At 38.6% G+C, this 11,032-nt stretch overlaps 1 protein-coding gene across 1 annotated transcript; it reads right to left on the minus strand.

Annotated features, from left to right (window-relative positions):
* Positions 1-4,558: 4,558 nt before the first annotated feature.
* LOC134623753 (toll-like receptor 13) lies at positions 4,559-8,474 on the minus strand. Its single transcript, XM_063468777.1, has 4 exons — positions 8,467-8,474; positions 5,787-8,326; positions 4,887-5,004; positions 4,559-4,805 (listed from the first exon to the last, which is right to left on the minus strand). The coding sequence occupies exons 1-4, from the start codon at positions 8,472-8,474 to the stop codon at positions 4,559-4,561; spliced, it is 2,913 nt and encodes a 970-aa protein (XP_063324847.1).
* Between the last annotated feature and the right edge of the window lie 2,558 nt (positions 8,475-11,032).

Raw genomic sequence — 11,032 nt, forward strand, 5'->3', positions numbered from 1 at the left:
TGCAGGTGCTGTTAATTTCCTTCAAGAAGTGGCAGCTTTTAAAAGTTTTTAAAAATTAAAAACAGGAGGCAGGAGATGGAAAAGAAGGGGAGGAGAAGGAAAGGTAGGTGGCAGAACAGAAATGCAGTAAGTGACGTAAGATGTCAGAGGCTTGAAGGAAAAAACAAAACAAAACTGAATAGTCACTTAGAATTAAACATTTATTTTTTTGAAACTTCAAATTATACCAATCAATTAACAAATATCTAAATGATATGATAACGCACTCAGCGTCAGCACATCCACTACTGACTCACAGCGCACAAAGACATATCGGACACACGTGCACAAACACAAGCCCGTGTATGCTTGCTCATACAAGTTAATATGCAAACACCTAATCAGACAACACCAAGCACCACTCTCGTCTACATATTGCACCCTTATGGAACCTCTCACTAAAGATGTTAATTTCACTTTGCTCAACACAGTTAGAGATCCAGAGGGTAGATTTCTGTTCATTAGGTTATCTATGCTTAACAAAAAGTTATGTATTGTAAGTGTATATGGCCTAAATGCTGATGACCTCTCATTCTGCCTCATTTTACTACACTCTTTGAACACCTAGATTGCTCACTTGTTCATGAGGGTGACCTCAACTCTAACAGCATGTGTCAGGACAAATGACCAAAAATCCTCCAGCCTCTGTCTCCAGCGGGGCAGCAGGCAGGGATGCCCACTCTCACTGTTTGCAGTTGTTATTGAACCACCAGCAGCAGCAATTAGACAGGCTATAGTGATTAAAAGCATAAAATGCAAGAATGTAGAACATAAAATCAGTCTTTATGCAGATGAAGTGTTGCTTTTTTCCCCCAGCATTAACTGTAATAACCACTCTCTCTGAGGTTACTACAGTAATTGCTTCTTCCAGAATTCTTCTACCCCCCTTCAATCTGGAAATATTAATGTTTTTCCTAGGCTTGCAGATTTAACTAAATAAAATCACATCCCACTTTTAAAGAAAGCTAAAGACAATTTGGCTATATGGAAGACTCTACCCATATCAGTCCTTGGAAAGGTCGTTTCAATAAAAATGATGATTTTGCCAAGAATCAATTATTTATTCTTGATGATCCCAAGCAAACCATCACCAGACTGATTTAGATCTGGAATTGTCTATTTGTTAATTCCTTTAGAATAAACCCCCTTGTATTAGCTTAAAAACACTGCACAGGAACAAGGATAAAGGAGGACTAGATCTGCCTAACTTTCAACACTTCTTCTTAGTCAACAGGCTACAGTTCATCTCAGATTGGTTAAAACACACCCTCTTAGTTGAGGCCTGGCTAGACATAGAACAGGCACTATGCAATAGAGATTTCGAACCTACCATTCATTAGCTAAAACAAACAATGTGTATGCTTTAAAAGCATCAATATCAGCTCCTCTCTCACAGCATGGTGGGAGTTTCTAAAAATTATGTAGTCTTCATTAATCCCATTCAAATGTACATCCATCTGGAATAAACCTGACATAATACAGAACAATAACATGATTAACTTCCTTGATTGGAGCTGTAAAGGAATTAGATTCTTGGAACATCTATTCAAAAGAACAGACTTTATTCTATTTGACAGATTAGCTAAACAGCATGGAATTAAAAAGAATACATTTTTAGAATATCAACAAATTAAATCTATAGTAAAAAAGACATTTAAGCCTAATCAAGTCAAATTACAAACACCAACAAGTGTGGTACAATTCCTTGGTCTCAAAATCCCAAAATTACTCTCTAAAATATACAGAACACTCTCCAAAATAGATGACTCAATATCCCTTCGTATTGCCAAATGGGAGGTGGATCTATCAGTCAGCTTGCACAACAACTCCTGGTCTCAGATATTTTTAAAAAATCTTGAAATTGATTAGAAATCCCAGTCTACAATTAATACAATACAAAATACTACAGTGGGGACTGAGGTCCATACTGCTGCAGGACCGGGGGTGGTCTGCTTGTCTCCACCCCAGAGTAAAGGGGACCATCTCCTGCATCTGGGGGCGAATATCAACCATATAAAACTGCAGTAAATTACTTTTTCTAAGTGTGATGCAAGGACATTGCTTATGATTTTAATGTCTGTATTTACCAGAGAAAGTGGTCAATAACTAATTGCCTGCGTGGGATCTTTCTCTGGTTTTAACAACAGGTTAATCATTGCAGTATTCATGGTAGGAGAAATTCTAGACATAATCACAAATTCTTCAACTATTCTAATAAGTCTCAGGTCTTTTGGAGTGGAGGGCCGACTCCTGAAGACCTTCTATGATTCTGTGGTGGCCTCAGCCATCTTTTATGGTGTGGTCTGCTGGGGCGGCAGCATCTTTTCTGGGGACAGGAAGAGACTGAACAGGCTGATCTGCAGGGCCAGCTCTGTTCTAGGATGCCCTCTGGACCCAGTGGAGGTTGTGAGTGACAGGAGAATGGTGGCTAAGCTGTCATCCCTGTTGGACAACATCTCCCACCCCATGCATGAGACTGTGACAGCACTGAGCAGCTCCTTCAGTGGGAGACTGCGGCACCCACGGTGTGGGACGGAGAGATTTCGCAGGTCTTTCCTCCCCACTGCTGTCAGACTGCACAACAAAGACTCCAACTGATCAACACACACATTCACACATGTGCAATAATCTTTTCTGGTATCGTTGTATTTTTACTGAGTTGTATATAGCACTTGTATTCTATTTTTATCTTATTGCATATTTTATTCTATTTTATTCTACTGTATATAGTATTTTATTTTATTCTATTCTGTACAGTTGTATACTGTATTTATTCTTATTTTATTTTATTCTAATTTTTGCTTCATAACTTTTGCACTGTCCACTTCCTGCTGTGACAAAACAAATTTCCCACATGTGGGACTAATAAAGGTTATCTTATCTTATCTTATCTTATCTTATCTTAAATAGCGAGGACAGGGTTGGCCAGAAATGTTTGTAGAACTCAGCATCTGGGCTAGATGTCTTTTTACTGAGTATTTGATTAAGAATAGTTCTTCAAGAGCTATAGGTTTATCCAACATCCTACCTTGATCTTGCGTTAAAATAGACAGATCTATAGCACTCACAAATTTGTGAATATCTTCTATATTTGGGTCATGGTCAGAAGTGTATAGATGCATGTAAAACATCCTAAAAACATTATTTATATCTGGAAGATAATGAAAAGGTTTCCCTGCTGAGTCTTTGATAACTGTACCTGTTTTTTGGGGGTTTTTTTTGTTTTGCTTAAGTAGGTTTGCCACATATTTATCTGATTTATTTATTATTGTATTTAGATTTCTCATGTGTCAACCGCTGTATAAGAAACTGTGATTTTGTGTTTAACAAAACATTTAAATCAAGTCCGTGTTTTCTTAAATCACACACCAGCTTTTCAGAAGAGTTGGTTGTGCAATTTCTTTTCAACAATTTAATTTTTTCTTCCAAATTGTTTTCTAATTCTGTCTTTGTCCTTTTTATAGGATGAGTATGAGATAATCCTGCCCCTTGAAACAGCTTTGCCAGTTTCCTATAATAAAGTTGGAGAGATGTTCGGAGAATCATTTATTTCCAAGAAGGATGTCCATTCTCTTTAAAATATTATTAAGTCCTAGTCTTTTAGCAAAGATGTGTTCAAGCGCCATCAGGTGGTCGATTTTTGTTGCCATTTTTTATTGAGTTTGAAAGAGACAGGTGCATGATCGCTTGTTGCCCTTGAGTGGAATTGTGTTTCTGATGTATCTGGATGAAGGGAATTACTGGCTGGGGGGAAAATCTATTCTCGATGATGAATGATGGACTTGGGAAAAGTAAGTGAATTCTTGATCATCAGGGTGGTTTAAACTCCAACTGTCACAAAGGCCATAATCTTCCATGTATGGTTTTAAAATTACAGCGGATTGATATGTTCTATTATCAGGACTTTTTGATTAGTAGTTAAATATAACAATATAAAAAATATGTACAACCCTAACCCCATTTTTATATTTATATTTGCACCTTTGGCTCTAAACACAACTATGCTTGTTCTTTACATAAACTGTATATGAAAGATGGATGGAGTCACCACAGCATTATCCACCAGCTGGAGAAGTCCCATTATGAAGCCTCAAGTTGAGCATGTGTGCAATCTTCATTTTGGTATTTTGAACATAAGGGGGTGAATCTGACATGGATACCAAAGGATAGGTGACCTTTGTAGGTGACCTACACTCGTCTTCACACCTTGGCTCGTGTGATTAGGTAGAGGATCATTAGGGGGTCCATTGTCCCTCTCGGAGGGACACTCCCACAGGGCTTAAATCTGGGACTCTCCACCATTTGACCCTAGAACTTAAGAAGCTTCTCAGATGAGAGGTGAAACATCTTCAAGCAACTTGAAGTCCAGACGCTTTCTTTCCAAGCTCCTTAGAATACCAAAGGATAAGGAGAGCAACTTGTCAGTCTCACTGTAAAGCATACCCTGATTTATTCTCATTTGCAATAATTATATCTGCTTTTTACAGACAAACAATGATTTTTCCACCTCAGGCAAACTTCAGTGGATGACTCTCTGGTGTCCAGTGCGGAGGCACGTGTGCTCAGCAGGGTTTTCTTCTCTCTCGAGAGCTTGTCGTATTTTCTGCCAGAAGACTCCAGTGTGTTGACCAGCCTGTGGCCAGCTCAAGTAAGAGCTCCTCTTCACCAGACTCCTTATTTGGTAGTAAGGAGACAGCTGCTTGGCTGGTATGTCCTCCAGAAACACCATGATCAGCACATCCTTGTGCTCATCGAACAGACGGAAGCTAAAGACATCACACGCAGATTAATCAGTGTAGAAGCTGGCGACATTATTACATGTAAGAACAAAGAGTTGGTAACCATACCTGGCCATCTGGATTTCTTTGGAGCACCACTCACTCTGCAGGTAATGCTGGCTGATCACACAGATAGTCTTCCTGCTGCTATAGATGGCCTCTGTGATGTTTTCGACGATGGGCTTACCTGTAAAAACAAAAATCTGAGACGTTAAACAAAAATCTGAGACGTTAAACAAAAATCTCACACATCAAACATGTCAGCATTTTTCAAGTTTTAACATTTTCTAGTTAAAACAGCACTGGTAAATAACATAAAATGTAGCCTTTTCTATAAGTTAAAAAATTCTCACTTTTGAGAATAGCAGGATCTACAGTAGTGTCTAAATTCCAGTCACAGCCTTTGGTGGGACTTTTTGATTAATGGGCAAGCAAAGACCAATTCAATAAGCTTCTGGAGTAATAATTGGTGCTGACCTTAACTTTAATTTTTATATTTTCTGGAATCCAAGGCTTGTAAGTACAAAAACATCTGTCTTTCTATTTTCTTTTATGCAGAACACAACTTCATGATTTCCTTTTCCTACATGTAGGATGCTTTGACAGTTGAGCAGCACATCTAAACACTACTTTTAGAGGTTTAAAGATCAGCTTGTAGCTTTTGTCCAGATAGTCTTAAAATATCTAGATCTAACATTCAAACTTTGTTGTGTGGGTCATGTGTGATTGGTATTCTTGTTTGACATCATATCAGCCATTTGTGTTTGTGTAAAAGTATTGTAGTAAAAATTTGAACAAAACAAAACAAAAAGCAGTGGTGTGAAACCCTGATCTTTGTCAGTACAAGTTTAGAGTGGCAACAATAGTGTTTAAAGGAAAGATGAGACAGAGTTTGTGTGGTAGCTCCATTAAATATTGATCTAAAAATAGAAAAATAGAAAAAAAGAGGCTAATGATAATCATCTATACCTGGTTCAAAGTCTCTGTGGTGCAGACAGAGTCTCCAGCCCTGTTGACCCTCCAACTCTGGAAGCAACTCTCCGTAGACCCAAGCTTCATCATGAACATTGTAGGAGACAAAGGCATCATAGCTGTGAGGAATACCTTTCCTCCTCCTCTTATTATCATAGAGAAAGGCCAGGAAGAGGTAGTAGGCATAGGTGAGGTGTGACCTCAGGAAGTGGTAGATGAAGGATGCAAGGAGAGTAAGCATAACTAGACTAGAGCTAAAAAGGAAGCAGAGCAAGGCAGCATCTATCCAACAGGAGTCAAAACCAAAGTCCAGGAATTTGTTTCCCCGTTGGCTAACAGGAAACGCACAAGTGTACTGATGTGCATTAACAACCTGTGTCTGTTTGCTGCCTTGAATCCACTGGATAAGACCGTAATTAGAACATTCACATGTTAAAAGGTTAGCAGACAGATCCAGATATGTCAAGCCTGGAAGGGATCGGATGACTGTTTCACTGATTACAAACAATTCATTGTCACTGATGTTTAGCCACCTGAGTGCTGACAGTTTGGCCTCTGCTAGAAAATCCAAAGACCGCAGTTTATTGTTGGAGAGGTCGAGTTTCATCAGGTTTGGAATTGGCAAGAACACGTCAGATGTTAAAACTGAAAGCTCGCTGTAAGTAATCGTAAGACGTTTCAGTTGCGGTGTGTGTTTAAATGTGTCTGGGTGCAAAGATCCCATGAAGTATGCCTCTGTTATTAAGTACTCTAAAGAAGTCAAACCACTGAGAACATCTTTTGAAATATCGTAATATCCTCTATAAACCTTGATAACAAGTTCCTTCAATCTTTGTAAATTTGAGAAAGGCCTATCCCTTTGTTTAGAGCTGTTGTGCGTTCGGCTTTCAACAACATTTAAGATCAGAGTGTTTAAGTTTGACAGTCCACTGAAATGGTCATAAAAATAATTATCACCTAACAGATAAAGAATCTGGAGGTTATCAAGTCCTTCGAACCCTCCTTCATCAACACTGTCACACTCGTCTAAGTCTATATACAAATATTGAAGGGAAGACAGACTATGAAAATCTCCTTGAATGAAATTCATGATATCAATATTTCTCAAATTCAAAAACTCCAATGTCTGTAATTTATCTTTGAATGTATCTATAAATGACACAATGTTGTTGTTTTCAAGATTTAAGATTTTCAAATTGTTTAAATTTTCAAAAACACAGTCAAAGATATAGGATATTTCATTGTGGCTCAGATCGAGTATTGTTAGGCTTGTTAAATTCCAGAAGTAAGGACAGTAAAGTTCACTGATGTCATTGGAACTAAGGTCATAGACTTCCAGTGTGGTGAGTCCTTGGACGGCCACTGGCAGTTTGGACAGTTCATTATTTTGTAATATCAGGCTTCTGAGCTGTGTCATTGACTGGAGTGCATTATCAGCCATGCTGTTTATAAGGTTAAATGATAAGTTGAGCTCAGTAAGGTTAGAGCAAGACTGCAGCATGTTCTCTTTTATGGTGCGAATTTCACTATTTCTCACATCAACAGTTCTTAGAGAAGGAATTTGGCAGGCAACATCAATGAGACCATCATCTATCCACTTTTTTATGTTATCCATCTGAAGCTCTTGAAGAGAGTAAGCAGTCTGCAGAATCGCTGTGTACACTTCAAAGCTAAGAGAAGTTTCACTCATGTGCAGTCTTGTTAGGCTCCTCAAAAAGGTCTTGTTTGACACTTCCCACTCGATGTCCTTGGACCAGCCTCGCAAGTCCAGAGACTGCAGATGAGGAAAAATGTCTCTTGTAATGCTGAACTTCTTCACTGAATCCAAACTTAGAGTGAGTAGGTTTGAGGTATTTACATGGAGGTCATCTGACTGAAAAGAACTAAAGGTGTTATAAGTAATAATCAAATGTTGTAAAGTCGGGAGTTTAAAAATGTAATCAACAGATTTAATTTGATGCAGGAAATTGTTGCTCAAATCTACTGCACGTATGATGACCAGGGGCTGAAAGGTCACAGGGGAGATAAATGAGATGTTGTTGCTGTTCAGAGATAGGGTCTCTAATTTTGAAAGACCCTGAAACATGTTTTTTGTCAGTGCTGTGAGTAAATTTTCACCCAAGTCGAGAACTTTTAACTCTACCAAGTCTGCAAAAGTTCCATCATCAATTTGTAAAATCCAATTATTTTTAACATATAGAGCTTCAAGCTTAGATAAACCTCCTAAATCCATCCTGGAAAAATTTGAAATGTCATTTGAGCTGAGATTGAGCGATACTGCATTTCCAGGAATGTCATCTGGAATAGCAGTGAGATGACGCTCTGCACATGTAACTGACACGTTGTTTGAATTTTCAGAATAGAGGATTGTGCAGTTTTTTAGAGAAAAAGCAAGTGAATGTTCACAATGAAACAAAGAAGACAGAAGTGAGACAAGCAGCAGAGACACGCTTTCTGTAGCTAGCATGTTGATCTCAGTGGTGGTTTTCACTTTCTTGAGGAAGATGGAGGTGGGGGCATACTGTTGATCAATACACCTGAAGCAGACCAGAGAAGAAAGAAAACATAAGGTAGGTCTGATCACATCACAGTGGCCACAACTTGGCACAGAATGAAATAATGTGACATTTGGTGCAGTCAGTGGTGAAAACTGGTGATAGTCTGAGATTTCATCTACCTATCCATGGGTCAGTGGCTCAATCCAGCACATGTATCAAAATTGGGACCTGCAGGCCAGAGCCCACTCTTTACATATTTCAAAGAGACATGCATATCGCTTAAGATTCTCCATATATTTTGTCTTGCACAGTTTTACTTGTGGTTAACAAGCTAGATAACACACAATGAAGTTTAAAGGAAAGGCAGGCAGCTGAACTACAGATAGGCAACTGAGTAGTCCTGTCCCAGCAAATCACTGTTTCTATGAAAAATCCATATTAAGGAACCCCAAAGGTCAAACCTGGTGTTGGGCACTTGTGGACACCCCCAAGTGGGATAAGTATGGGTTTGTTCTGCCCACAAAGCCCCACAGTTCACCCACACCTAGCCACAATAGGTAGCTGCTTCCCTATTATTTATAATAAGGAACCACCATACAAGGAAATGTGAGTAATGTGGAAACCACAAAAGATTTTTTTTTTTGTCTATATCTGGAATGACTGATTCAAAACATCAGTAAATGGAAGTTAAAGTGCATCTTACTGCAAAACAACTCAAGTGTGGCTTCAAGTTTGTTTGTTTTTTATTGTTCTGTTTTTTCTTATCGTGGGTAATATGTGAGCCACACAGTGTGAGACCTGGGTGGAGATTCCATTATGGTTCCCATTGCTGGCGTGAAATATTTGGCACATGTGGACCACATGGTGCAGATTCGGGCACCAGTGCAGCAGCATACACCTACAAGGGTCCATGACACTTGAACAACCATATTTCAGACTTACCAAAATATCCTAAAGGTTTAGCATTTGTAAGACCAGCAGGTAAAACAGAGAGTGAGCACAGAGTCTCTAAAACAGATAAAGATCCTCAATACAAGGAGCTTCTAAAGCTTTTTCACACAAAAGGCTTTTCTTGGTCATCATCTCAATATTGTTGTCAAAAAAAGGAAATGCAGGCAAATTATGTGTATATGAGAAATATTACCATGTTCAACATAAATGCAGATGCCTGTAAATAGTTAAAGTTTTCACATTCTGTTATTTGAATTACTTCACCTAAAGTGCATCTAACAATAATACATCTCAACAGCTGTAAAGTTAAATTAATCATCTTCTATTGAAGCCCTGTTTCTTCAGTGGAGGAAGTCAATCCAGATGTCCTAATCATCTAACAAAGGAACAGATATTTTTGATTTAACGTGAACTCAGCTGACTCATATTTTTTTCCAGTAGACAAGAAAAGTATTGTTACACAGCCTTACCTTTTGCATGTTTTTCCTTGTTTCATCAGCTTCAGCAGACACAGTTTAAACTCAGTCTGCTGGCAGTGTCTGACAAAAGTGAATATTTTTTTGTATCATTTTGACTGATGGTCAAGTTGGACTGGAAGTGAAACTGAACTGCCTTGTCAAGAAAAATACACACACCGGCCACTTCATTAGGCACACTTTGCAAGTTCTGTCATAGAACGACTGTATGGCCAAGTGCAAGACTCCAATAGTCCAAAGATGGTTCCAAAAACAGCTTTATTGTTGAACTCTTCTCAAAACACACAAAAAAAATTGGTCAGTAGTAAGTAATGAAGTTACATCTGACACTGGAAGCCCCCCGGCCTGTGTCAAGAAATAGGGGCGTATCCAAATGAAGCCCGAGTGGGTATTGTCCTTCACAACAAAAGATAAACAAGGCGTGATTTCTCTGAAACGACATCACTGCCTCATTATGTGACTCTAGTTGCTGAAAAGATGCAGGGATTTGATTTATGTGTGAACTTAATCTGATGTGATTTTCAGGATCATCACAAGCTTGCAAGGAGAACATTATGGAACCACCAAAAAGGTGAAATATATCAGCAGTTGGGGAGCATTTTCACACGATATTTCCCAATAACAAAATTCGTCTTCTCAAATCACTTAGAGAGGATGGTCAGTTAGAGGTGTGTGTGTATATGTGTGTGCATTTAATACAGGACCTCAAAACAGGAAGTATGAGAAACACAGAAACAGAGACCCAGGCTCAGCACCGAGAATCGTGATGCAAGAAGAGAGTGAAAATCACATGACAGGGCCAAGAGACAGAAAAGAAGACACCAAACACAAAGACGAGAAAATAAACATGATGACAAAACTGACTAACCACAGGAGACTAGACACAGGGGGACATATAATAACAGACACCTAAAGACTAGATAACAAGACTAAGAACAGAAAATACAAATACTGAGCATAGCAACATGATAACTATAAGAACAAAAGCCTGAAACCCAAACCTGACCTTAATATCATCACAAAAACCTTAATGACAGTGATACAAAATACAAAACTATAACATAAGGATAACAAACAAGAAAACTCCTAAACATTCCCAAAACTCAAAACCCTGGGTCACAGACCCAGGACCATGACAAGTACAGGCTTAGACTTCCTTTTCTTGCCTTTAACACTGCATTAATTTTTCATGGCATAGATTGTGCTCAAAATATTGGGTGGTTGACAGGAAAAACAGACAAGGAAAACCTAAAAACAGAAGAGGGGATTACAAATTGAGGAGGAGGTCTTAAGAATAGAATTAAATGGTGGAGTACAT

Source organism: Pelmatolapia mariae, linkage group LG3_W, assembly GCF_036321145.2.
Source record: "Pelmatolapia mariae isolate MD_Pm_ZW linkage group LG3_W, Pm_UMD_F_2, whole genome shotgun sequence".
Classification (NCBI taxonomy): domain Eukaryota; kingdom Metazoa; phylum Chordata; class Actinopteri; order Cichliformes; family Cichlidae; genus Pelmatolapia; species Pelmatolapia mariae.

Coding starts and splice junctions, on each gene's coding strand:
- LOC134623753 (XM_063468777.1), bottom strand. Junction 5,005..5,786: donor CCACAGAGACTTTGAACCAG/GTATAGATGATT, acceptor TTGTTTTTACAG/GTAAGCCCATCGTCGAAAAC. Junction 4,806..4,886: donor AAAGAAATCCAGATGGCCAG/GTATGGTTACCA, acceptor TGATGTCTTTAG/CTTCCGTCTGTTCGATGAGC.